We start from the raw sequence: 27,135 nt of genomic DNA, 5'->3' as shown, positions 1-27,135 counted from the left end.
CCCAAGCCAGTCCTCAGGGAACCCCAGATAGTTCACCTTTTTGCTACCTCCCAGCTTCCAGCCAATCAAGAACATCAAATATCTGGTACAGGTGCCCTGGGAGCGGAGAGGAAGTAAAAACGTGGATTGTCTGGGATTCCCACTGGTATAGATTACATCGCAGCCTCTAATACCATCCTCCCTATTAAGATGGTTTTTAAACTCAAGAAGGTAAACTTGCTCACCACAATCTGCAATTGGATTTTGGACTTTTTGACAAGATGAACACAAGTGGTGAGAAATGGCAACAAAACATCCATTCTTCCCTTGATATTCCAAATGCAATTGCCGATACTGAAACAGCACAATCCTACATGACCTGACTCATGTGAGTCATAGACTCTTCTCCAAATGAAGGTCCGGCTGAAGATAACAGTAACATTATCTTATATAATATTCAAACCTGTTGAAAATTTGTGAAATTAACTTAAATCCCTGATTTCCTTTGGTTTCTGTGGAGGTGGAACATACAGTAACCTATTGGTCCAAAACCAAAGACTCCATCACCTCAATTTCAACTTGGGGTCAAAGGGCACATGTCAAGCTATACATATCATGCACTTTGAAACTTGTGAAACCTATAGATAATTTATGAAATTAACTTCAGTAGCTCATATTGATTATTTTTTGATTCACTGTTTTGCACACAAATGCCTTTGCATGGTCCTCATTGGCCCTGTATAGTGGAACTCAACTGTGTGAGATTCCATTATTCAGACATTGTCAATGTTAGCCCCTCTCCCCAAGATAGATAGATAGTCCTCCATCTCCTCTCCATGAAGTCCACTGGGCATTTTAGATTAGCATATACAGTATGGTCTTTTTTATTGTTCCTCACTGTTTTGACCCCTCATGGTCCTTTTGTTCATGTTCGTTTGTTTTTTGGCATTCCAATGACCTCTTCTCCCCTCCTTATTGTTAGACAAAGGCACTTTACATCATTCATTTATATAACCTATTTATAATAATCAAAACTATATACATGTAGAATATACAGACATAAAAATGAAAACATAAAACATTTCTGAAATATCTACTGAAGGGGTTTCTTAGTTCTGTTAGTTCTTAACAGGAACTGTTCTAATCTTACTGGTCTGGGTTGCAGTGAGGATACACCCATTCATGCATCTTCTACGAGAAATACTTCCAGTCTTTCTCAGACAGTGACAGGCATTTTTCATGATATCACTGATTGGCTATGATGAGAATATCATCCTGCATACAGTGTCTTTCTGTTCTGCAGTACAACTCCAGTTACAAAAACGTTGAGAAAATATGAATATTTATGAAACAAAAGCACACATGTGACATTGAACATACTAAAACAATATATTAAATACATGAATATATATTTTCAAAACATTAAATTAAATTTAATGTTTTAAAAATATATATACACTCAAGAAATATAATCACTGAAAGTGAGAAATTAGTTGCTACATTCTCTGGCTATGGAGCAATACCATGCTATATGTTTCACCTCCATAGAAAAAAACGGAAGTAAGGGATTTAAGTTAATTTCACAGATTATCTACAGGTTTCACAAGTGCCAAAGGCTATGATATGTGTAGCTTTCCTCATGTCCCTGAACCACAGGCTGATATTCAGTTGCTGGGTTCTTTGTCCTTTGAGCATTGGGATGCTCTATGTTCTATGTTCCAAAAACAATGGATATGAGGCATATCAGTTGATTTCACAAATTTTCTACAGGTTTCACAAGTGCCAAAGGCTACGATATGGGTGGCTTTACTCATGTACTTCAACCACAGGCTGAAATTTAGTATAGTCAATGTTGCACATGCATAGAAAAATAATGGATGTTATCTTATACCACTATTTACGGTTTCACGAGTGTTAGTGGGCCATGAATGTGCTTGTCATTTCTTGTAAGTATGTGCCACATTGGAATAGTGTTTGAAAGTGTTTTGTGTGTTTTGTAATAATCTTTTGTTGAGCAACTCCTTTTTTACATTTGGAACTTTTATTTTGAAACGTCGCGGTCTGTCAAAACCCAAGCGAACGCGTTCACATCAGGAGCTGCATTAGTTAGCTTTTTCACAATTTCCTGGATATAAGAATTGAATAACCAAGGTGTGCATGTGATTTCACAAACACACACGAATCTGTGAATGTGGAATTTACTTTGTTTTTTAATGTTTTAACAGAGTAAATTCAGAGATGATTTGTCAATGTCTGGCGAATATCGAACCCACTGCTAACTTCACTCCGGTGCACCGCAATGCTCCGTAGTAGGTTAGAAAGAATTTGTCTTGTCCTTCCTGCGTACATTCCTCACCTCGATGCTTTCTGTTTCACTGATAGGACAAGCGATTATACGATTCAGAATAGCTATGTTAACGCATTTAAAAGTCAATGAGCTGTTATACGCAGCAAACGCTTGTTGCTAACCACGGCGGTAAAGTCAGTCCGCCCGTCTGACATCTCGCCGGCGCGAGTGTAAGCAAGAGCATAACTTTGGATTGAGCATTTTAAGGGGGTCCAGGGAGTTGTATTGGCTGGTTTAGATTATTGAGGGGTTTACAACCCTCTCATTCCCCGCATAATTTACACCCATGAGTGTACGGTAGATATGAGAAATAACAATCTGCTCGAGACGTAGTAAAGCTCTGTCAGCGGGACATGGTGTCTCGAGCTCGCAGTGGCGGGATGAGCGAGCGATTCCTAGGTGCTCTCGCGCCTTGACATTATTTTTCTCCTCAGAGAGGTACGTAAGTGTGCTTCTAATATATATGTATATAGTTATTGACCAGTTATACATAAATATATAAAGTTGTCACGATCGCTGAAAGCTCTATTAGTATATGATTTCGACTAGCTAATTATGCAGGCTTGGGAACGAAAGCTTAAATTAATGAATTCACGTATAACGGTAATCAGGTCATCTCCTGTGAGGCTGTCAGTGACTAATCATTACTACAGAAAACACGAACTGAGACGGAATAATAACAAATGAGAAAGCAGTAGCAACTAAGGATAAAATGTTAACTACTTACAATAAGACACGCCTCCTTGACTTGATGGAAAAGATCGAACCGAAATGCTGTTAAACATGTTACTGATTAAATTAATATCTGCGTAACACCGGCTTTATTCTTTACCCACAAATTAATCATTTGTGAACAAATGTAACGCTACTGGCAGCATGTTGAATAATGATTAAGGGAAAAGTTCGTTTCTATTCTGAGACCCTTTTCGGTTGGTACCAGGGTTGTGGCGCCATCTGCCGTCGCTGTATGTTGCAGCCGCTGCTCCATCTTCTCTGTCTCTTCCTGCTTTCAGGAATGGAGAAGTAGAGCAGGTTAGGCAGAAGCCTCTGCCAGATGTACTTGGGAAATGTTTTACACGCAGCTTTTCACTTTGAAACGTGGGCCTCTGGCCAGGATTTGGCTAGCAGCACACTGGGAGAAGAAGATCACGAAAATGCACGTCTTTGAGTGTAACCTGGAGGCGACCATCAAAGACATTATTTCCCCTGAGGTAGCTGTTGGCCATAAATACCCAATTAACTAGGGAGAAGATATGTTATATGCCACCATAACACTCATTATTTCTTTATTTGTATTATTGGTAATAACAGTTGGGTATTAGCTATAATTTTGTTATTTTTTGTGACGTTTTGCATTATTTTGACAGGTTATAATTGGCCTCAGGATATCTGGTCACCTACTTCTGGGGGTGGTACGGATATACTTTCGGAAGGCAAAGTACCTCCTATCTGACTGCACAGATGCTGTCGTGAAAATCAAAGTGGCCTTTCGTCCAGGTTTTATATCTTATCTGGTGGAAGTGAACTTCATAAATGCATTACCTGTAGCAAAATATAAAACTTTTTGATATAACAATGTGGTTAAAAAATGCCTAATTACATTTGGTTGTTAGATGTTTTCTCTGGGATTGTTCAAATCACTGTTTCCAACAGCTATATATTTCACTGAAGCATTTCTGGTTAATTACTGTGTTTAAGGGTATAATGGCCTTTTCCTTTATGTGAGACACAAAAACATCTCTTCCAAACTAGATATGGCACATATAGGTTGGAAAGCACTTTCAACACCTATGAAGTCCATGTATTATAAAGGCGCAGCTACTGTGCTTGAAACATATTTCTTTTCTTACATTTTGGAGGGGGGTATTTTTTTATTTGTCTACTTTATATTGACACATAGAAATATAATCAAAGTTGAAGAGCTTACAGCAATTAGAAACCCCTCAGAATCCTTGAATGTAATTTTACATGGATGATGTTCCCATCCACATCACAGGGCAGACAGATTTACCCAGTGAGAGTCTGGAGGCTTCATTTAAAGCCATAACCTTGCCAGAGGATTTCACCGATTTTGAGTTACAGCTGCCCAATATCAGGTGCTCACTCTTCACATATTCTGCATACTTCACACACCTTATAATCTTGTTTAATACATTACATACATTTCACTTTAAGACTTTAAGACTCTCCTGTGGGAATCAGCTTAATTATTAGTTACTGTTCAGTTGCTCTATAGATCTGTCCATCTTCCAAGCTTCCAAGAATGCCTGTCTATTAAAGGGCACATGCATTCACACACACTATGGGTGAATTCAGAAATACCAGTTCATCTACCTGGATGCATTTGGGATGGAAGAAAACCAGTATATCCAGAGTAAAGCTACCCAACACTGAGAATGTTTCTATCTAAAATGGCTTGATTTTTAATTTTAAGTCATGCAACCAGTATCTATGTCACATGGTCTCCTGGGCCTTTCTGGTACATATTTTTTCAGCTGTAACTGGATTCTAAGCTTGAATAACATGGAGGGATCGCTTGTGATGTTTGATTTTGTCCTCTTAGAAAGTCAGAGCAGCTTATTTGTCCCACTTCTATCAGTGATATAGACTTTACAGATCATTTCACACTCAACCAGTGCAAGACAGAGGACATTACCCTGAAAGAGGACTATGGAAGTAGCTTCCATGTACTGGAGTCTGATTTTGGTAAGAAAATTTTGTATGCTTTTTACTTTTAGTTTTAACAATTGTGTTTTCCCATGATTTCAAATGTATGAATTTGATGATATTGATGGATCTTTTATTGCTTGATCCACCTATTCTTTCTCACTTAGAGTCTGTGTTTGTTTTGTATTTCACTGCTGGGCAGGGGATGAGGCTAATTTTCAGGAAGGCAGTATACTTGATGGAAGCTTCCACAGCTTGGCTCCCAGATGCGATGGTTTTGGGGATGAGGACACTGACTTCACCCTTCTAGGTAGCTGTCATTCTCATGAGAAATGTTTTCTGTACATTTATCGTCTTTATGTGAAGGAAAGCTTCCCCACAGTCCTAAATTCCGAATTACCTAAGTGATCACTCTTTAGTGGTGGCGGTCTCTTGTGTTCTTTTTTTAATTTGGGGGTCTCTGGTTTAAGGAAGGTTGAAAACTGATTTTGTTTTAGAAGGATCCTGACCTGTTTGAGGTGTTGTTCTTCCTGTAGATTTGATGGTGAATTCAAATGAGGATGCCATGCCCATGGACGTTTTCTCAGTTGGCTTGAACAATGAGGTCCCAGCAGCTCCACCTCCGACTGCTGAGCCGAAAGAAGGTTAAATTTATACACAGACAAAAATAAATGTGTATATATTTTTGTGAGGGAATTTCAAGCGAGTTTTACAGATAAGGTGCATTGTCAAAGGATGCAGCTGAATGGTTGACGTGACAGCATCCTGGTGGCCGTTTTTCTTTTTACATTCTTCTCAACTCTCAGGCTTTGCTGCCCTGTGCACTCCTTGTGCACACATAGACACACACACACTGTTCTGCACTCACTGCACAAAGCCTACTTTAAAAAGCTCCTAAGATTCTCCTTTTAGCCTTGGGTGGCCTCTGCTGATGGTAAAATTTGCTCACGTTACCTTTTATTAGTTGGCAGGTACAAGAACCCAGCTGGCTCAGAAATAAATGAGCCGGAGGAAAACAGGAAAAGACATCCAGTGTCTGTGGAGTATTCTTTATTTAGAATAGAAGCCATTTAAACCTGTGAAATGTAAAACAAAACATTTATGCTAAAGATATTATGGGACTGTGTCTTTTATCAAAATGGGAAACACGGAGTCTAATGCAATTTACAATAAAGCAATTAAGAAAGACAAATATTCATGTCACTCTAGTCCCAATTCCACTGTGGCTTACGGAAACGGTTGTTTGTGGAATGTTAGCAGCAGAGCACCAGGAGACAGGATCTGAGGCTGCCGAAGAACATGCTGCTGTCAGTGAGACCATTCTGCTGGAGAATGAGGAGGAGGCGTTTGCACTTGAACCAGTGTCTGTCCTCTGTGAGTGTGTCTCCACAGGCAGAAAAGTCAGGATATCATCCCAGGTTTCTTGCTCACTCCCTTAATTATTAATGAAAGCTATTCTTTGGTCTCACACCTTTTTTTAATTTTTTTAAAAAGGCTAAGTATAGTAGCGAGTCCATCTTTGGTGGCTTGTGGTTAAACCGATATACAGCCTAGCGCCTGTCTTTGAGCTGGCTGGCTTGTACCCTTGGTTTTAACTATCGCACCATTTAATATCTGGCCTGCTCTGCCTGTAGCCTCAACAGAAAGGAAAAGGGGGAAATCCAAAAGACGGCTACTGGTGGATTCTGTGAAGGAGCTGTCTAACGAGGCGATTCGCAGACAGATTGAAGACTGCTCCGACCTCCTGGTGCCATTGAGCATAGCACCACCCACACGTCAGCTCATGGAGTGGAAGATGACTGGAGGGGTGCACAGACTGTTCTGCCATCTCTGTGTGCCTGTTATACACCCACAACTCCAACAGGTAACAGTCAGCTGCCATTAAGATGTCAACACCCTTACTGGGCCATGCCAATGATGTTTACTTAAAACAATAACCCAAAAATGAATTACTTTATCTGTTCACACCTGTGAGCAGAACCTTTCTCAAATCTACAGAAAATAAATGCACCTTTATACATTTGCAAATGATTTTGTTCACCTGTTTACCCTAAATATAAACATGCTCTATGTGTTATGCACATTCTTATACACAATAGCAACTTTTTAAGTACCTCTTATTTACCCAAACAACCAGTTCTTCCAAATAACAAATCATATGGCTGCAATGAATACATACAGCACACAGGACTATTGATCTGATTTCCTGTCTGATGTGATGGTTCTAGCATCTCAGAAATAGCTACCCTTCTGGGATTTTCGTGTACTGCAGTGTTTACAGTTTAAATAATACTGTGTGGTAAACAAAAAAACATTCAGTCAGCAGCAGGTAAGTGGGGGAATAAATCTTGTTAATGAGAGTGGTCAGAGGATAATTGTCAGCTCACAGGAAGACCACAGGTGCAAAGACAACAGCTCAGTAAAACGGTGGTGCACAAAAAGGTATCTTAAGTGCATCTGCAAGCCCTTGAAGTGGTTCTGTACTGTTTGGGCATGCCTAATAAAGTGTCCACTGAGTGTACATATTAAATGAGTTACTTTTGTTTAATAAAAAGTAGTCTGTAGTGATGCAGTATGGTAGAGCAGCCTTGCCTGTTTTGACAGCTATTTCCCAGCAATATGATGTCAATTGAATGGTGGAAAAGCCGGAGAGACAGGGAGCAAGACTGGGAGGAGATGAGGGACCAGTCAGGTGAGGCTTATTTATTGCTTTTTTCTTATGATCCTATCAAAATAGACAGCGTACCATAAAACTCCATTCCCATGCATTTGCACTTTGTCATTAAAATGCATTACGTACTATATAAATAAACTGATTTATATCTGTGGTTTCCAACTTTGTTTTGCATTGAGAGCGACTTTTACAAAAAAAATAACCAGGGAAACTGCTGAGTCACAATGGTATATGTTGCCGACCAAGGAGGAGTCCCCTTTGATAGTTTTTGCTGAATTAGGGGGATCCCCCTTGGTTAATTTTTGGCTAGTCAGCGGGGTTGGTAGTCACGATAGACTGGAAATGTATCGCCGATCGACCTGTCTTACTGACTTGCATGATTATTTGACTCATAATCCCTCTTTCCTCATCCTTGTGTTTTCCTCAGGAGTTAATGAAAGCATGCTGGCTGCTGAAAACACCGGCCTCCTATCAGGGATTTTGGATCTGGACTCCACCAAACATAGCCTTGATCACCTGCCTCTGATCGCCTCTGAAGAGCACAACTCATCTCCATCACAATGCAACAGCATGAATGTAATTGGAAAATATAACATCACTACTGTGTTTCTCTATTTGTCTTTCAACTCACATATCCACATGTTACTTTCTCTTGTCTTTTTACTTGATTTTGTCTTTCTGTCACAGGAAGAAAGTAGGACAGAATTCACATTCCCAGAAATGCTATCTGAAGTACTGCTTCCAAATATGCCAGACTCAAGTCATACCCAGGTACTGTGTCACATTTCTGTCTGCATCACTGAAGGATTCAACTAGTGACACACACAAGAGGTACATGAATGTTTCTTTACACATATACCCTGAATGTTTTTGTTTTTCTTTGTTTAGGATTGGCCGGAGCAGTCTACAGTGAACAGTCAAGATTTTGAGGAGAAGATGATGAACCACAGGACACATCGCCTACTACACTTCCTCAGAGTAAGGGTGTGAAACGTTATAATCTAGCACTCTTGTAGTTCTTCGGCACATTCCTTTGGTTAGATGAGGGAGCCTTTTAGGGTTTTGGAATCCAGTTGTATGACCTTCTCAGAAAAGTTTAGTGATGACTCAAGAAAAGGGTCCCTGCAGTATTTAAAGGATGGATGTACACATTCACTTTAGCAGTAGTTATAATATAGACCAGGGGTCTCCAACTCTGGTCCTGGAGAGCTACTATTCAGTAGGTTTTCTGTTCCACTTGGCTTCTGATGAGTCACATCTGTTCCTGATATTTACCTGAGAACAGGTGTGACTCATCAGAAGCCAGGTAGGATACAAAACCCACTGGACGGTAGACCTCCAGGACCGGAGTTGGAGACCCCTGATATAGACTGTGTAGATGTTTAACATGAAGTGAATTTGTCAGAAGCATCCTTTGTTCTGCAGGATATGCTATGGGACTTTGTTAGAAAAACTGATCTCAACATAAAACAATCATGATTTACTAGTTTGTTTATTGTAGTTTGAAGCAGTCTCTGTATATCTGTCAGTTTTACTAAACTACATATTCCGCTGTGAGTTCAGGAACTTTGGAGGAAAAATACAAATAATGAAGTAAATTACTGAGAATTACTGGCTAAAGAGAAAAAGTTCACACAGTACTCCATTAACTTGTTAAAATAGAGGGTTCAGACTGGATTTCTAAATTTAGATATTTGATTTAAGTATTATAATTGTGGCAAGCTGGTAAGTCACATTTGTCGCAATCCTTGCCTTCTTGACACTAAATAAGCTAAGTAAAGCTTGCAGTTCTAAAAGGCATGGTGCATCAGCAGGATTTATGTTGCTTCTGGAGGTACTTCTCCACAAAAGTGCAGCAAAACACAGTTGACTTTTGGTCAAGAACTTATTTTATATAAGAACAATGGTCTATTGTAGCTAAATGATTTTCAAAAATAGATCCCACGACATCTATTTCTCTGACAATTTTCTTCTTGTTTCAAGAAGAACTTTAGTGCAATTGCAACCCTGTTATAAGCTTAATAGCTGCAGGGCATCTCAAGGTACCTTTGTACCAATACATAGCAATTCATATTCTGTTGTTATCAGCCAGTGTTTAAACAAAAAGGAAGAAGGACAACTGGTTCTTAGCCTTTCGGAAAATAACCCACAAATCTTGTGGGATAGAGATGTAAACAGAAATTGTGAGTTGGAAATTTTAAAGTAAGGGGTAAGTTAAATTAGACAGTAGGAAGATAGGCCAATATAATGTCTGTCCGACTGCTTCCTCCCAATGACTGTACGCCTTAAAGATAAGATATAGCTTTACTATTCCTCAAGGGGGCATTTTTGTTGCTCAGCAGCATGACTACCAGCAAAATAGTTTTCTCCAGAGAAATAATAAGTGAATAAAAAAAAGTGTATAGAACATTGCAGGTGGTAGAAGTGAGGCCTAAAAAATATGCCTTTAATATGCCTTGCCTGCTTGATAGATTTGAACATTATTTCGTATGACTTTGCCACAATACTGACACTACATGTACATGTACTGTTATTTAACCTTATATCTAATGTATGCTAGTTCATTTACCAAGCTAATGCACTTGATGTAATTAGCATAAATACAACTTTATAAAGCTTTATAAATAAGCAAAAATAGTAAGATGCTGCGTCAGTTATGCAAATAATATGTTGCACTTATATATGGGGGAAAACTGGGAAAACATGCATTAAAACTGTTAATGACATTACAAATAAAGTTTGTGGATCATTTGCACGAGTAACATAAATCTCACTATTCAGATCCAAGTCAGATCAGCCCAGTCATGTCCTCCTGGGTCTCGTGTGCAAAGCTGTCCTTTTATCGTTGTCAGCAGAATCAGCAGAGTAGTGGCAGTACTGTGTTCAGCCTGCATGAGCTGTGCAAGGGGTGTAACCGCACAATGGCTGCTACCACCTTCTTCTGCCTGCTGGTGCTGAAGAAACGGGGAATGCTGGAGCTCCACCAGGATACCCCCTATGCTGATGTCATCGGCACACTCAGGCCTGCAGAGTAGAAGGCCAGACGCATTGATTCTGATTTCACTTAAACTGTACTTCCACTCTGTGTATGTGTTCTTTTTTGCCACAGTAAGCACTGTTGTATTGTTCTAAGAACTTTTTTAAACACATATGACTTGAGGTTTTTTTAATCACCAAACGCTAGAAAGTTCCTCTACAGATGTTTTATTAAAATGAAATTAATCCTAAGATTTGACTGAAATTGCACTTATTCTGCAAAAATATCACGTTGGTAGTTACTGTTCCACATGTAGAGATAATTCTTATGTATGCTCTTATGCAGTGTCAGGGCATGGTTGACTCCTGGTGACATAATTTTCCTCCAGCCTTGTAATTCTGAGGCTTTGGGCTTCCAATTGTCATGTTAATGTGTGATAACTGAGTCTGTCTACCTTAGTGATGGTTGTCATCTTCCTCTTCATGGTCATTTCCCATATATTACGTGCCAGTCTGAAACTGAACTGAGAAATTAATACAATATTGACATTTTCTATACTCTGGACAAAAGAGTACAGCTTATTAAACAAAAAAAAATCACATTATTCCCATATTATTGCAAGAATACAACAAAACCAAAACAAAAGAACACATTTTACACTGAGAGCAAAACTGGAACCCTAGTACTTTGTCTGAAACTTTTTCTCACAAATTTGAATACGTTACACCTTGACCTATAATTTGTATTCTGTCAAGACTAATGAGAATTCAGTACTTATTTACAGTAATGATCACAGACAAAGATGCAAGATCGGGATATGGAAAATTTGGTGTGGTGATGTTGGTAGAATTATAGTTTATAATCCATAACGTTAAATATAATAAACTTGCTGTTACTGACATGACTTACAGTCTGCAAAATTAACGTCATCGGTGTGCTGCGTATTTAACGCATAGCGTCTTTACAATTCCTTAGACAAAATGGAATAGATGTCACTGTCTCTTTAAGAAACGTAATGTTAGGGACGCGTCTGTGAAGTGACACTCTGCAGTCACATGTAGGTTTCGAGCTGTATTTCTGTGTCTGAACCCACCTGTGACGGCGCTTACACAGCTGTCTTCACTGGTCAGAGTCTACTATATGAGTGGTGTATTCCTTGAACCGTGGAGAAAACAGGTAAAGGGTACTAGGATTTTGTCGGCGCTTTGTGGGTGACTCATTGGGAAACCGGTGTATGTATATATAAATATCTTCATGCACCTAGCAACTACATACAACACGCGAAAAACTGGGTGGGTAATACAACTCACTGGTACGATGCTATAGCATCGTAGAGTATAGTGGAATGTGTTGACAGATTAAATAATTTAGGGTGTCGAGAATGGGCTGCATACAACCTTTTATGGGGAGTGTCTTTTAGTTTGGTGCGCTGGAACATTAGGGAAAATTCCCATCAGATTTTATTGTTTTGTTGCTGTTTTTGCATATATGTATGCTATATGGTATGTTCTTTGTTTTGAAGCAAAAATAGCAACAAACATTTAGGTTTTAACGCCCGATGCTATTCTTGTGAAATTGAGAAATACCTTCTTATACTCCATCATATTTGTCTGATCTGAAGATACGTTGTTTTCACGCGTCTGTGAAACCGGAACTAATCGAATTATTGTGTTATTTGTTGCTGGTTCAGGATTAGGGTTGAGTACTCCCGCGTTAAATGAATCGAATAAGCCGAATTTGATCTTGATGAATCTGGCTGGCGAATTGCGTTGGTTTTCTGTCGTTATGACGTGTGCTTCCTTGTGTTCCACTTGCATTATAAATTGGCTTCAGGCTTAACCTCCTTCTCATATCACAGTCAGGCAAATACACATCATATGATGTAAGTACCTATTCCAGGTGCTTCAACAGTATTTTGCGGATATATAGCGATTTCTCCTTTGTCCTCATTTTCAGCCTGTTGTTCAGTTGTGTCTTCACTGAAGCTTGCTGAAGAATCAGACAAGCATTAGATTGTACACTGCTGCTGCTATGAATTATAAAGAAGGCAGTGTTTTCTTGGTGTAGTGACTGAAGAAAGAAGGCTTCACTGTAGGTGAGATTACAGATTACTGTGGTCAGTCCCAGCCATTATTCCACTTACCCCCATGTGTAACTAAGCTTGTCTTCTCCTGTCACTGGTTGCTCGTGTCAGGATAACAAGACTACTGTAAGCTGCTTGGATATTTTTGCACTTTTCCTTTTACAGTAGTCAGCCATTTTTCACTCCTTACTCACACGTTTAGGGAGACTTTATGATATTACCTGGGCTGTGTGATTGTCAACAGTCTTTGTTCAGAAGACCTGGGTCAGTAACAAAACGTTCAATCCAATTCACTCCTCATTTCACTTCAGGGGGTTTCTCCTATGTCTGGAAATCACCAAAGCTGCTCCTTTCTGCCAAGGAGGATGTGGATTTGTTGCTGACAAGAACCAAAAACCCATTTGATGCCTTTAGATGCAGCACAGGGGCAATCAATACAGATTAACAGATGAATGGGAAGCTAAGCACGAAAAAGGATTGAATACATTTTCCATTCTCATCCATTACTGTGGAGACCTACTCCAGAGTGCTATACGTACCAGTATGCAAAATCACATGATATGTCAGTCATGTTAAATCTGGATCAGTAGCTTAAATGAGGCATGATTGAAAGTAGATTGATTGGATCTTAGCAGAAGTCCCAAGGGCTAATTTGACTTCCAGCACTCCTTACCCACCCTTTGACCTTTAAGGCTTTGATGGAGGGAGCAGGAAGACTACCTGGTGTGATCCATGCCACTGGGGATAGCTTGGCTACCAAATAGAGAGGCAGCTGCTTTACCCTCCAGGTTTCCCAGTGTGGCAAGGTGAAAATTACAGAAACTCCAGGGTCATGTCTATGAGAAAAGAGGAAGGCCATGGATTTTGAGTAGACATACTAATGCATCTCAATGCATCGATCAAATGCACTTGGAGAGACCTAGCTTTGACCTGTGAGCTTCTATTCTTTCGTTGGCACTTAGTTGAGGGAAGCTCTTGCTACTCGCACATTACCATAATGGGGTTATTAAATGGTGTATGAATCAGCTTATTAACACTCAATGAAACATCCCTAACAACATTGGAAGAAGTACGTGGTAGTAGGATAAGCTGTTTAATTCCACTTCTTTTCTGATTAGTGTTCTGTGCGATGACAGAATTGTCTTTAATTTATTCCGTAGCTTTCCAACAGTCTTCTGAAAATCTTTGGCGCTGTGTCAGATAGTGGTCTGTTTTTGTGTGGCATTCTTCTTGATTTTTTTTTAGATATTTCTCACCTATGATTCACTGAACTCTAGGGGAAAGCTCCAGGAACAAATCCAATAGTTCCTTCACGATTCCCACTTTTATATAATATCCCTTGTGTACCCAGTTTAATAAATATTCAGTTTACTTTTATATAGCCCCCTTCAGGATGGTACATTGGTGTAATGCCTTGCACTGTTGATGCACACCTCTGGAGAGCAGGGTCCCCACCCCAGGTTCTCCCTGAGCATGTTCTCCCTGTGTTATCTTGGGGTTTCCTCTGGGTTTCCCGTTTTCCCCCCACAGTCCTAAAACATGCTTAGGTGAATTGGAGTTACCAAATTGCCCACAGGGATGAATGGAGTGTGTGCCCTGCAATGGGCTGGCACCCCATCATGCATTATTTTCTGCCTTGCACCTATAGCTTCCAGGATAGGCTCTGGGCTCTTGCAAACCTCCATAGGACAAGCTAGTATGGCCAATGGATGGATAGTGCCTTTCACAACACAGTTGCCCCAAGACACTTGACAAGAGTGTGTGGCAATACATTACTCCATCATTTGTACAAAATATTATGTCCTTAGGTTCTGATTCCTCTTCTTGTCTTATAAGTTTTGACTGTTTCAGGTTCATAGAATTGGCCTTCTCTCCCATGGAAGGCTATATGATTTCAATGCGCCCAAATCGTGGGTCGTTGTCTCCTCAGCCACCGGAGCACCACTACCGGTTAGCGTCTCTCTGTTTCAGCCTCACACACCCTGCTCACACCTTCCATTGTCCTCACACCTCTTCAGTCCAGCATCCACCATCCTCATCTTTAGTCCTCCATGCCTGTTCTTCTGTGTCCTGTATCCTCATTGCCATCATCTCACCTACACCTTCCAGCTTGCCTATGTTCCTTGGGCACTATGTAATACCCTACTTCAGACTTTAACTTTTCATAGATATGACTGTTTAATTTTGATGGGGGTGGGATAGAGGGGAAAGTTGTCTTCAGTTCTGTGGGTGCTGCTGGTCTTGTCACGTGTCATGAGTGTGTCGATGTCTTTGCACTAGACGGTCAACTGGAACAGTCAACACAAGAGACACCTATGCAAACTCCACACTGAGCAGTAGCAGCAATTCCTGCAAGGGCAGTGATGCCAGTCCTACATCTGGCCCATACCCAAGCACACCCAGGTAAGGTCTATGTAATTATGAGGCCATAACATAGCACGGAGCATTCTAAAAGAAGCCTTAGATATAGTCAAGTCAAGAAGTTTATTGGCATATACTCAGTAAAAAAACTTGTAAATGTTAGAACCATGTAATGAAATTCTTACTTTGCTTGCTCACCCTTCGAAAAATACACAAAAACAGAATAATTTTTTTTTTAAATATAAAAAAAGAAGAATCACTCGATAAAGTGCACAGTACTAAATGACGTACAGTAACAGTTGGATATGAATATATGAATATGAATATCGATATGAATATGGTGTCAGATTAACTTGAGCTTTTCGCATTGTTCAAGAGTCTGATTGCTTGAGGGAAAAAGCTTTTCTTCAGTCTTATGGTGCGGGACTTTATGCTCCTGTAGCATCTTCCCGAGGGGAGGGGTGTGAACGCGATGTGTTGGGGTGTGTATTGTCTTTGATGATGTTGTGGACCCTCTTGGTGACCCTGCTGTCATAGATGTCCTGCAGAGAGGGGAAGGATGTTCCAGAAATGTACTGTGCAGTTTTAATTACATGCTGGAGAGCCGCCTTCTCCTGCACAGAACAGTTACCATACGGTGATGGAACTGGTGATGACGCTCTCTACTGTACCCCTGTAGAAATTGGTTAGGATTTTGGTTGACATGTGAAACTCCTCAGCTTCCTCAGGCAGTACAGTCTTTTATGCGCCTGGTTGATGAATTATTGTGTATTGTGAGTCCAAGTCAGATCCTCACTGACATAAGGAATTTGAAGATTTCCACTCTCTCCACTTCGGCCTCACAGATATGAATAGGACTGAGCTGCGACTTCTTTTTCCTTGGGTCGATCTGTGTTCAAAGTGAGGTTGTTTTTCTGACACCAGGCCACAAGTCCCGCCACCTCGGTCCTATAGTCTGTCTCTGCCCTCACGGTGATCAGCCCTATGACTGTGGTCTCATTAGCAAATTTAATGATACTCGTGTTGTAACACAAAAAAAAACTTTTAAGTCGGGAGAGCGATGCAAACACGTCATCCACGGTGGGCGCCATCACCCAGCACCTATATAGGTCACACACACATAGATAAAGGTAAAAAAAAATCACACACTCATGATGGAAATGTCACACTATCTGGTTCCTGTGAATTGCAGTAGGATGCAGATATTAGAGGAAGAAATAAACATTACACGTCTCCCTCAGATTTAATGGCGGCAACTCCATTGGTTCCATGGTATATCTAATGCTGTGGAAATTTCTTGTACCCTTCTCCTGACTGATAACTTTGATGCTCTGCAAATTATGGCTTTCGCTATGGGATGCAACTGAGTAAATACTAGGACAGCTGAACTTTATTTGGGGTTAATCAGTCACTTTAATTGATGGCAAGTGTGTATCCCAAAAGAGTGAATGCCATGATTTAATCAAAAGGTGCTTCAGCAAAGTATTAGTTTAAGGGGGTGCACACTTGTGCAACCAGCTCATTGTATGTTTATTATTATTATTATTATTATTATTATTATTATTATTACTGTTGTATATTTTTCCCCTTAACAGATTTGTTTGATTTTCAATTGAGTTGTACAGTTTATAGGTCATATTAAAGGTGGGAAATGCTTTGATTTATCGTACTCTCGTTTTTTACAGAAAAACCTGCCGTTTTAACAGGGGGGGTGTGTACACTTTTTATAGCTACTGCATTTACATGGTGAATGTCTTACCCAAACCCTCACTCCCTATCTAACTCCAAGGCGTCACGTGAAGTACAGCTCATCCTGTAATGACAACCACGGCATCCACCCACCCGCCCCAGAGCAGTACCTCACTCCCCTGCAGCAAAAGGAGGTCTGCATCCGACACCTGCGGGCGCGGCTCCGGGAGAACGTGGAAAAGCTGCAGGACAGGTGAGAGGATGCGCTGGGGTCATACCTTAAACTGCGAAATCAATTACTGGACAAATAAGTATAAACCCAAACGATACGGACATGTCCAGTTAAGTGTGTTTTAAGCATTAAACTATGGCGGACAATGCAAACCATGTAACTTTCATTTGTGTTTTTGCATTTATTATTAATTACACTGTGTTTATTCACCGGTAGTAACTATGATAGCTGGGCTATTGAGCGTGAAGTGCAGACAAAAAACTATTAAAATTAAAGAAAACGTCGGTGCCGTAAAGAAATCTGAAAAACCAAGGGGTGTTGCTTGCTTTTGTTGAAAGATATTACAGCCGGAAAACTGAATATAAAACTCTAATTTACCCGTGGTGTCAGTTATGATTTAAACCAGGGGTCTCAAACTCAAATTGGCTGGGGGCCATTGCTGTGACTGATATTTCATAGGAGGGCCATTTTACCATTCAAGCACAACATTTCTGGAAATTTACTTTAATTGCTGAGTTGTTAACTTTCTTTTACATTACATTACTAACATATTTCTGTTATACTTAACAAAATATAAACAAGTGTCTGTGTATTATGTTATATATTTTTCACTTTTTAATTAACAGTTACCTAATTTATTTTAACTTAAGTTACTTATCAAAACTATTCTGAACAAACAACCTTACACTGAACAAATGCAATACATTTGCAAACTATGCTATTTCTTGCCAGACACCTGGCAGCGCTTTCGCTCACACAACTGCGCCACATTGGCCCTGATGGTGTTCACAGTAGAAACTCTTAGTACAGCTTCAAGATGCATCACTAAGCCTGGACCTGAACTTGCATTTGTTAAAGTTCATAGCTGAGAAAAGCTTCTCACACAGATATGTGCTTCCAAAAAGGCACATTAACCGACTGAACACTTTGGACAGCTCTGGGAAGCGTGGAGGTAATTCTCTCAAAAACTGTGCAGTCTTGTCTGCATTTCCCTGTGCCTCTCTGAATTTAGTTTTTAGCTCACTGTTGCACTGCAAGTCAATAAGTTCCATTTGCAACAAATTTGGGACACTCTCCACATCAGCTGAGAAGGGGTCTGCAAACAGCTGGAAAGTGTCACGGTGTGCCGTAAAGTCTGCAAAACGCTTATCAAATTCCTGAAGTAGGTTTTCAACAGCAGATGCATATTCATCACCATTGAATGCTATGCCCTCCTCCACAAGAGATCTGCATGTTGTGAAATGACTGAGGTTTTTTGCAGAAAGCTGAGTTTTCCACAATCTTAATTTTGTGGAGAAGGCTTTCACACTTTCATACGCTGCTGTGATAAGCTGACCAGGGCCCTGGAGCTTCAGGTTAAGGATGTTCAGTTCCTGTAATGTCCACTAGGAATGCAAGGTCCATGACCCATTTAGGATCATCAAATTCAGGAACATCCATTCTGCCATCTTCCATGAATCTCTTCACCTCTGTTCTTAGCTCAAAAAATCTCTTCAAGACATTTCCCCTGCTGAGCCAGCGCACCTCAGTGAAGTAAAGTACATCGCCATATGTTGCCTCAATTTCTTCTAAAAAGGCACGAAACTGGCGGTGCTGTAAACTCCTTGACCTGATGTAATTGATGCATTTTAGGACAACAGACATGACATGTTCATATTTCAAGCATTTGCTGCACAGTGCCTGTTGGTGTATAATGCAGTGCAGAACAACCGCTGGATCTGCATGTTCCTCTTCTAACTTTCTTTGCACCAGCGCCAGCAGTCCATTTTTTTACCTGTCATAGACGGGGCGCCATCAGTAGTAATGCCTACTAGTCTGTTCCAAGGTAAACCAGCGCGTTCAATCGCGTCGCCCAACTGCTGAAATATATCTTTGGCTGTTGACCGGCCGTGCATTGGACACAAACTCAGCAATTCTTCTGTCACTTCAAACTTTTCATTAATACCCCTGACGAAAATAGCTAGCTGAGCATTGTCAGTTTTGTCTGTGCTTTCGTCAAGCGCCACAGAGTATGCAGTGAAAACCCCCGCTTTCCCGCGTAGCTGATCATAAATGTCACTCGATAATTCAGTAATGCGCTCTGCCACTGTATTTGCCGATAAAGAGAGATTGTTGAACATGTTCTTCTTTTCTGGACATAAAATATCAGCAACCTTCAACATATAGTCCTTCATAAACTGCCCTTCAGTGAATGGCTTTCCTGCTTTAGCGATCATCTCACTCACCACATAACTCGCTTCAACTGCAGCATCAGCATCCTTTTTGGCTTTGTAGAAAAAGAGTTTGCTGGGACGTTAGCTCTTTCTGCAACTGGGGGGCTCGTTTTTTTCTTTCGTCTTCCTGGTACTTCTCATACTGGTCTCCATGTTTAGTAGAGTAATGACGCTTGAGATTGTATTCCTTTAGAACGGCAACTTTTTCTTTGCATATTAGACAGGTAGCATTTCCATTAAACTCCACAAAAAATACTGCAGTGTCCATCTTTCCTGAAACTGTCTGTGTTCATCATCCACTTTCCTTTTCGGTTTGGAATAAGACATTTTCGTTCACAGCCAAACAAAAATAAACTGCTAAAGCCCCGAAACTAGCTCTCTTCTTAGCATGTCTGCTGGCACACGTAGGTTTTTTACGCTATCACCGTATTCATTTTTTTAACCGTGTTTTTGTTTGTGTTGTTTTTGTATATTGAATGAGTAGTTTAAATTGCTATAAATAACTACAAAAATGATAATTATTATTAATATTAAATATTGTTAATTAATATTTTGCGGGCCGGATCGCGTTATATTTTTAACGTCAGTTGCGGGCCGGAGGGAGGGCCGTAAATGGCCCGCGGGCCGGCAGTTTGAGACCCCTGGTTTAAACCCAAACTCACTCACAGAGAAACCTCCCTGGGATATGCGGGTCTGTACCGAAATATTACAGAAAGCGGATTATAAACCTTAACTCCAAAACGGTGATAAAGTTAGCTTCATATGCAGTGTTATGACTGTAATATTTTCCCTTCTTTATAATATAGTCCAGTGTTTGTGTGTGCACTTCACGTTCAGTAGCCCTGCAGCTGTCTTGCTTAGTCACTGGCAGTGAATGGATACAATGTAATTCATATTATGTGTTTTAACACATATTAATTAATAAAGTTACATGGTGTACATTGTCCCCCATATTTTAATGCTTAAAAAATATTTTCCCACCCTGACCTTTAAGGGGCTCCATAGATGACAAGCAACACAATTGCAATAAATGGTCAAATGCACCTACAGGGTTAATTATAGTTTCAACATGAATCTTTCATATCATGTTCGAACAAATGTTCCAGTATCGGTTGAAACCTGGCAGCCCTATAAGCCGCAGTCTCAAGATCAACCTGTAAGCTGATAGACGTTGTTCCCAGTTAAGTAGTTTGTTTAGATTGAATGCTATTTCTTTTGATACTTTTGAGTACATTTCAAAATGACAGAATGTACCCCTGGAAGATGGCTGTTACGATCGCTGGATGCGAGAGCGGGTAATCGCTCAGGCAGGCGGGCAGGCAGACAGGCGAAATACATACGGGGAAATACTGGGATTTATTTCGGGTACGGGACTAGGAGACATCAGACATCGACTAACATCAATGACAGATGAGGAACTGAGGTAAGACACGGACTGAAATAGACAGGACTGATCAAAATAACTAGACACAGCTGGGTATGATCAGGGAAGCACACGTGGATAATCGGGAGGGCGTGGCACACACGAGGATCGTACGAGCTGGGCGTGACAAAACCCCTGACGGATGAGACGAGACTGGGGAACCAGGACCTGGAAGACAAGAAAAAAACCCATTAACGAGGGACAGGGAACAGGACCGAGACACAGAACTGGCACAGAGACAAGAAGTAAGCAAAACTTGACACAGGACCGGGAAAGCAGACAGACAGATCAGGAAAGGTGACACAGTGGGAACAGGTGGAACAAAAGGACCAGGAGTGGACGGAGGGAAAACAGGATGACGAGGAGCCGAGATGGAAGGAAGGAAAGGACAAGGAACAAAGAGAGGAGGAGGAGGAGCAAAGAAAGGAGAGACACAGGCAGGAGAGTAGGGAGAGAAGGATGGGGAAGAAAGGGGAGCCCCAGCGGGCGACGGGTGGCAGCCGGAGGGGCTGCAGGCAGCCGGGAGGCCGGAGCCGGAGGGGACCTCGGAGGGGCCGAGGAGGCAGGGCGAGGGACCGACGGAGGGGCTGAGGAGGGAGCAGGAGGGAGCACCAGGGAAGGGGACAAGGGAGCTGGAGGGGACCCTGGCGAGGGCAAGGAGAGGGGGGGAGCCGCAGCAGGCGGCGATATCCTCCGACGAGCTGGAGTGGGGGGACCAGCAGGCGACCGAGGAGCCGCAGTCAGGGAGCCCGCAGGCGCCGACCGAGCCCCAGTGCAGGTGAGGGAGGGCGAGCCAGGGGGCAGGGTGGGAGGGTCCCCAGCCCTGCGTCTGTGTCCTCTCCCCTGCGTCTGTGTCCTCTCCCCTGCGTCTGTGTCCTCTCCCCTGCGTCTGTGTCCTCTCCCCTTCTTGGACACTGACATTATGACCCTTGGCCGGGGTCGAGCTCGCCGGGGTGAGGACGGAGGAGACAGCAGGGAGGTCCCCGAGGGGTCCCACTCAAGTTCCTCTACCTCAACGGAGGGAGGAGTGGTGGTCGGACTCTCTGGGACCTCCTCAGGGACTGGGGCTGGAAGGACCGGAGCTGGGTCAGGGACAGGAGTGGGGCCAGGAAGAAGAGCCCCAGGGGGCACAGTCACTTGAGGCGGAGGGAGTGCCTCGGGCGTGGGCGCGGGAGCTGCAGGCAGTGGGAGCGCCTCGGGCGTGGGCGCGGGAGCTGCAGGCAGAGGGAGCGCCTCGGGCGTGGGCGCGGGAGCTGCAGGCAGAGGGAGCGCCTCGGGCGTGGGCGCGGGAGCTGCAGGCAGAGGGAGCGCCTCGGGCGTGGGCGCGGGAGCTGCAGGCAGTGGGAGCGCCTCGGGCGTGGGCGCGGGAGCTGCAGGCAGTGGGAGCGCCTCGGGCGTGGGCGCGGGAGCTGCAGGCAGAGGGAGCGCCTCGGGCGTGGGCGCGGGAGCTGCAGGCAGAGGGAGCGCCTCGGGCGTGGGCGCGGGAGCTGCAGGCAGTGGGAGCGCCTCGGGCGTGGGCGCGGGAGCTGCAGGCAGAGGGAGCGCCTCGGGCGTGGGCGCGGGAGCTGCATGCAGAGGGAGCGCCTCGGGCGTGGGCGCGGGAGCTGCAGGCAGAGGGAGCGCCTCGGGCGTGGGCGCTGGATCTGCTGGCAGGGGCGGCTGCTCGGGCGGCGGATCCGCTAGCAGGGGCGGCTGCACTGGCTGCGCAGGTGGCAGCGGAAGCGGCTGCTCAGGCTGTTCAGTGGCCCGGCATGTTCTCCGGATTGGAGAAGCTGCCCGGGGAGGCAGCTTAGCAGAGCTGGGGGCCTACGGGGTGATCGGGAAGCCCTCCCCATCCTCTTCAAGGAGAGACGCCGGGACGAGGGTGCACGCCCCCAGGGCGATCGTCGGGGCCATCGCCAATCCTCTCCTTCTCCTCCTCCGGCGCACGGCGGTGGCGGGAGGCGGCGCTACGTCCGCAAAGACGGACGGCGGAAGAATGGGCCCCGGCTTGCTGGGAGCAACGTAGCGCTCTGTCCGGAGCTCGGCTACCCGACGGAGGTTCTCGCGCACCTCCTCTGCAAGGTCCACACACGAGGATCGTACGAGCTGGGCGTGACAATGGCATCCCAGCCAGGCATATTTTCCTGACTCGTGCTTCCTGGGATCAGCTCCAAGCTCACTGTCACCCCTTGTTGAATAAGCGATCTTGAAGAAAGGATGGATGGATTCATTTATCTACCATTTTCATAGTATTCAGCTAAGGCAGAGCTCTCCCACTCATCCAAAGCATAATTATGTTTCCATGGTTATATTGCCATGGTTACAGTCCTGTTTAACGATAATTCAGATTTCATAACTTTCAATTCATAATATTCATTATGGCAACTGGCTTAAAGAAAATGTAAATGCACTCCTAAAGCAATTTTGTATGAAAAGTGGAATTCTTTTTGACATTCCTAACCAGAAAATGCTGAATTATTTAAACAGAGATTTGGCTGTAAATTATGCATGCCATCATCTGCTGCCCACAGCTTAGTCTAACCAAGGCTACTGCAGGCACCATAAATTACCATTAAATTAACGAGTGATGATGATTAGCTAACTGCATGAGCACATTACTGATAATAACTGTGTATATTGGATTTATCTGAATCTTGTCCAACAGCTGAATGTTTTACTCTGAAATTTCTTTCTGAATGTCTCTTTGCAGGTGTTTCCTGGCATTTGGAATCGTAACCTTTCGGTCTTGTCTGACCCCTAAACCACTGCACCCCCCTGTTGTCTCTCCCTGACAGAGATGCCGAGGTGGATGAGCTCCGGATGCAGTTGTGGCGGATGCAGGAGGACTGGGTGGAGGAGGAGTGCCACCGCGTGGAGGTGCAGCTGGCGCTGAAGGAGGCACGCAGGGAGATCCAGCAGCTGCAGCGGGTTGTGGAGGCAGTGCGCTCCCAGCTGGGCGTGCCGGCAGGCACAGACGAGGGTGTGGCCATGGGGGAGGGCACGGGAACAGCTGTGCACCGCGGCTTCCGAGACATCAGTACCCAGAACCGCAAGCTGGAGTCACTGCTGCTGGGCATGGAGATGTGCCAGGAGGTGCGTTCCCACGGCAGCTCACCGGCCCGCTCACTCACCCGCAGCTCCACCTACACCAAGCTGAGCTGTGAGGCACTACCAGACCGAGACGGCCTGTCGGGCGAGGAGACCCTGGATAGCGGCTTCGTGGGCGGGGGCAGCCGGGCGGACTTGGAAACCCTCCTGGCTGAGGCAGACCCCGAGTCGCCTCTGCAGCCGCTGCCTCCGATCCCGCTGTGTGAGCAGGCCGTGCAGACTGATACCATGCTGCAGAGCCCCAGCCCCGTTAGTGAGAGCGACCACATGGCTGACATCACCAGCTCGCCAGCACCTGCCGCCATCTCCTGCACCATGCAACTTCCGTCCCCTGAGAACGTCATCAAGCTGCAGCTCGAAACGCAGCAGCCCGAAAGTGAGCCACATCCACAGGAGGTCACAACTGTGAAGGTAGTGGAGGACGAAGAATCAGAGGAGGAGGAAGCCATGGGGGCGGCAAGACATACCCCGAATAGCTACTGGGGACGGCACTTCTTGGTGGACCTGTTGGCGGTGGGCATTCCCATAGTGCCAGCTGTGGCTTGGCTGTGCCGCGGCCCCCGCAGGGTGGGACATCCCGTCTGCAACATTGGCTCGCTGCTGCGTGGCTGCTGCGCCCTGGCCATGCACTCGCTGCGCCGGGTAGGGGGGGCTGGGGGCGGAGCTCGGGGCAGAGTAACACAGATTTAAAGGGAAAGCAGCCCCCTTACAGTTTTCTGTGCAAATTTGTGCCTCATAAGAGTAAAAAGATTTAAAACAAGACATTAAACAAAAAATTGTTTTTGGTATAACCTATATGTGAGGTATATTTTTAGGCTTTATTTGAATTTATCTGAAGCTGCCCCATGAACTCTTGACCCATTAAACATTTTCTCATCTCACCATGACTGGTAGTTTTTAGCCATCCCTCATTTCCAGTTCAATGATAATTATGTAATCAGCGCACTGGAAACCCATGTCCCTAGACTCGGAATAGCTGTCCTGCAAACAAAAGGCACAGTGCAGTCTGTAGCTGCAATTGCATAATTGATGATGATAACGGATTCATCTCTGTCACCCAGCAGCGCTTCACTGCACGGTTCAACACAACCTTTTAGCACAAGCGCCACGGCGTGTCACAAATTGCCATTTGTGGTGTTTAAGGGCATTGTCTAAAATAACAAAGTGTTGCTTTTCAGTGCCTATTAATGACATATTTTGTGTATTTTTTCATCATATTGATTAGAATAAAGGAAACACACCTAATAATGTGGATGACAATAGTAGTAAAATTTCTGGCTGTTTATTTTTGCTTTTGTCTAGCAGTTTGGTTCGATAATGTGTTTCTGTGGCTGGTCGCAGACGTTTGTTATTGGCCCTGATGTATAAATATCCTGAATGTTATTGACCAAAATATTTTTTTCATCTGTATAAAAAACCAAACTGCAACAGAGTTGAAAAGACCAAATATTGTATAATACACTGCAATGTAAAAATGTTAATGCTATTCTTTGATTGCACTATATCGTAGTTCTGCTTAAGGTGAAGTTGTAACATTGCAAAACCTCCAAAGAGGAACCATTTTTATCCTCTGTGCGTGAAAACTGGCTATGTAAAATATTGAATGTAATGCAAATACGGAAATACAATGAGATGTAATAAATGGGTGTAAATACCAGCAGGCTGAAATCCTGTACATGCCACCCTCCTGTGAGTGACGGCACTCGTTTGAATATGTGCCGAGGTTAGGCCTCCTCTGCTGCTTCACGCAGGTATTCCAAGCTGACGTCTTCGTACTGTGTGCTTTGTCATCCAAAAACTGTTTCTGCATGGCAAAAAGATGGCAGCAAGGATGTAAATATCTGAATGAATGAATAAATAAAGCATTTCAAATGCTGTTTCTCTGCCTCGTGTGTCTGATTATTGTACTTTTTTATTTCGCAGAAACTTTCATCCAATGCAGTTTAAGATGGTTTACACAGCTTACCCAGGTAAAATCTAAGTTTGGGTTGAAATTTTCATTCATATTCCCATGAATATGACCTGTATCCTGCATTGCTATGCCTTTGTGTGTGCTGCCATGTCATCCTCACAATAGCTAACCGTTAAATCCTTGTCAAGGCATGTAAGTGAGGTAAAGACTTCACATTAGTACACGAAGGATGATAAGACTGCTTACAGACCATGGCAGATATCAAATGGCATTATACAGACCATGTTAAAGAGAGGGGAGGCGTTGAACATTAAAAGCAACATAGAAGGCCACTATATCACCAGTTTGTGTATGTGTTAACCAGGGAATGGGGTAGGTTTATTGTCCAAGGATCGATCTGTGCAATCTAATATTCAAATACTCAACTAATAATGTCCTTCACTTAATGATTCATCTATCATTCAGAGGGCCAGCTGGCCTTAACCCACTTTGCGTCACAAGCCTCAAAATATCTGTGCATATATAAATATACGTTAGGCATCAACCCAAAATTGTTGACTGTAATATGCATAATTGTTTAAAAATAATTTTACTGACATGATACTGTGTATATTAAGTCATCATTTTTAATATTTTCCCCACAAATGACTGAAAAGATAAAATCCTATTTCAATACATTAAATGATTTTGTGTTTTATCATTTCGTGAGGTGTGGAGACAGGGGCCCTGCTAGAGATTTTGGGCCCCTTGAAAACATGTTATATTGGGCCCTCAGGTCATTGGTGGGGGGGCTGGAACTGGTGCCTCAGTATCTGGTGGTACAATACAAGACACTCATCCAGCCATTCACTCATTCATCCATTCATTCATGTATTTCTTTGTTTTTTTGCTAATTGATTTATTTTTTATGACCTTATCTATCCCTACTTATCTTTCTTTTTTCCCTTCCCCTTTTATCTCTTCTTAATTCCTGGTCCCGTGCCTTTCTATTTGATGTTTGAGGGTATGATAATGGTAGATGTGGGTGGGAGAGGGACAGATTTAATGATTCGGAGAACTGAATAGATTTTGGCATGCTTAGAAGTTAGCATCTGGGGCTAATGCTGTTACATTGTACTTCTTTGTGTACTATATGAATGTGCCAGTGTAAAAACCCAATGAAGAGATTTTTTTTAAAAGAATAGATATGGTGCAATGCAGCTGCCCTCAACAATATAACCGGCCCCTAATGGCCATCTCAATCAAAATTTTCTGCTGATGCCATGAAAACCTTACTTTTCAATAAAGGGCAAAAAAAGAAGAATGATAATTTGCACAAAAAATGCTAATGGATCATACATTCAGATGCATATGATAAAGCAAAGAAAACAGGCAAACATAACAAAACTCAGATTCAGGGATAATAATTCAGGTATAATCATTATTAATTCATCAGGACCTTTCAAGACTGACACACCACGGTGTTGTCGCGGCTGTTTATGGACACCA

The 27,135-nt window shown here is 43.0% G+C and overlaps 2 protein-coding genes across 10 annotated transcripts; both read left to right on the top strand.

Moving 5' to 3' along the window:
• Positions 1 to 2,368: 2,368 nt before the first annotated feature.
• rad21l1 (RAD21 cohesin complex component like 1) lies at positions 2,369 to 10,895 on the top strand. Of its 4 annotated transcripts, none has more exons than XM_049022791.1 (14): positions 2,369 to 2,764; positions 3,340 to 3,537; positions 3,694 to 3,823; positions 4,323 to 4,422; positions 4,926 to 5,032; positions 5,196 to 5,303; positions 5,530 to 5,637; positions 6,254 to 6,367; positions 6,628 to 6,857; positions 7,598 to 7,685; positions 8,095 to 8,243; positions 8,355 to 8,438; positions 8,556 to 8,645; positions 10,520 to 10,895. In XM_049022791.1, the coding sequence occupies exons 2-14, from the start codon at positions 3,394 to 3,396 to the stop codon at positions 10,700 to 10,702; spliced, it is 1,635 nt and encodes a 544-aa protein (XP_048878748.1). In that variant the 5' UTR covers positions 2,369 to 2,764; positions 3,340 to 3,393; the 3' UTR covers positions 10,703 to 10,895. The 4 variants fall into 4 exon arrangements, with proteins under 4 accessions (XP_048878748.1, XP_048878744.1, XP_048878745.1 ...); XM_049022787.1 differs by having other exon boundaries at positions 2,370 to 2,764; positions 6,251 to 6,367; XM_049022788.1 differs by having other exon boundaries at positions 2,370 to 2,764; positions 3,267 to 3,537; positions 6,251 to 6,367.
• A 773-nt stretch (positions 10,896 to 11,668) lies between these two features.
• On the top strand, positions 11,669 to 25,391 carry LOC125747490 (syntaphilin-like). Of its 6 annotated transcripts, none has more exons than XM_049022793.1 (6): positions 11,669 to 11,820; positions 12,601 to 12,739; positions 14,564 to 14,677; positions 15,008 to 15,130; positions 16,878 to 17,030; positions 23,423 to 25,391. In XM_049022793.1, the coding sequence occupies exons 3-6, from the start codon at positions 14,604 to 14,606 to the stop codon at positions 24,423 to 24,425; spliced, it is 1,353 nt and encodes a 450-aa protein (XP_048878750.1). In that variant the 5' UTR covers positions 11,669 to 11,820; positions 12,601 to 12,739; positions 14,564 to 14,603; the 3' UTR covers positions 24,426 to 25,391. The 6 variants fall into 6 exon arrangements, with proteins under 6 accessions (XP_048878750.1, XP_048878752.1, XP_048878749.1 ...); XM_049022795.1 differs by having other exon boundaries at positions 11,672 to 12,526; positions 14,579 to 14,677; XM_049022792.1 differs by lacking the exon at positions 12,601 to 12,739 and having other exon boundaries at positions 11,672 to 11,936; positions 14,579 to 14,677.
• Positions 25,392 to 27,135: the final 1,744 nt, after the last annotated feature.

Source organism: Brienomyrus brachyistius, chromosome 8 (assembly GCF_023856365.1).
Source record: "Brienomyrus brachyistius isolate T26 chromosome 8, BBRACH_0.4, whole genome shotgun sequence".
NCBI classification, from domain to species: Eukaryota; Metazoa; Chordata; class Actinopteri; order Osteoglossiformes; family Mormyridae; genus Brienomyrus; species Brienomyrus brachyistius.
Note: the sequence above shows the minus strand (reverse complement) of the source record. Positions and strands in the feature narration are given on the sequence as shown.

What these genes read in the sequence shown, in the direction of transcription:
- LOC125747490 (XM_049022792.1), top strand. Translation starts at nt 11,899, where the DNA reads ATGCACCTAGCAACTACATACAACACGCGAAAAACTGG. An exon ending in TACAACACGCGAAAAACTGG is followed by an intron (nt 11,937 to 14,578) that starts GTGGGTAATACA and finishes TGACTGTTTCAG; the next exon opens with GTTCATAGAATTGGCCTTCT. An exon ending in CCATACCCAAGCACACCCAG is followed by an intron (nt 15,131 to 16,877) that starts GTAAGGTCTATG and finishes TCTAACTCCAAG; the next exon opens with GCGTCACGTGAAGTACAGCT.
- rad21l1 (XM_049022787.1), top strand. Translation starts at nt 3,394, where the DNA reads ATGTTTTACACGCAGCTTTTCACTTTGAAACGTGGGCCTCTGGCCAGG. An exon ending in GACTGCTGAGCCGAAAGAAG is followed by an intron (nt 5,638 to 6,250) that starts GTTAAATTTATA and finishes GTGGAATGTTAG; the next exon opens with CAGCAGAGCACCAGGAGACA. An exon ending in CACAATGCAACAGCATGAAT is followed by an intron (nt 8,244 to 8,354) that starts GTAATTGGAAAA and finishes TTTCTGTCACAG; the next exon opens with GAAGAAAGTAGGACAGAATT.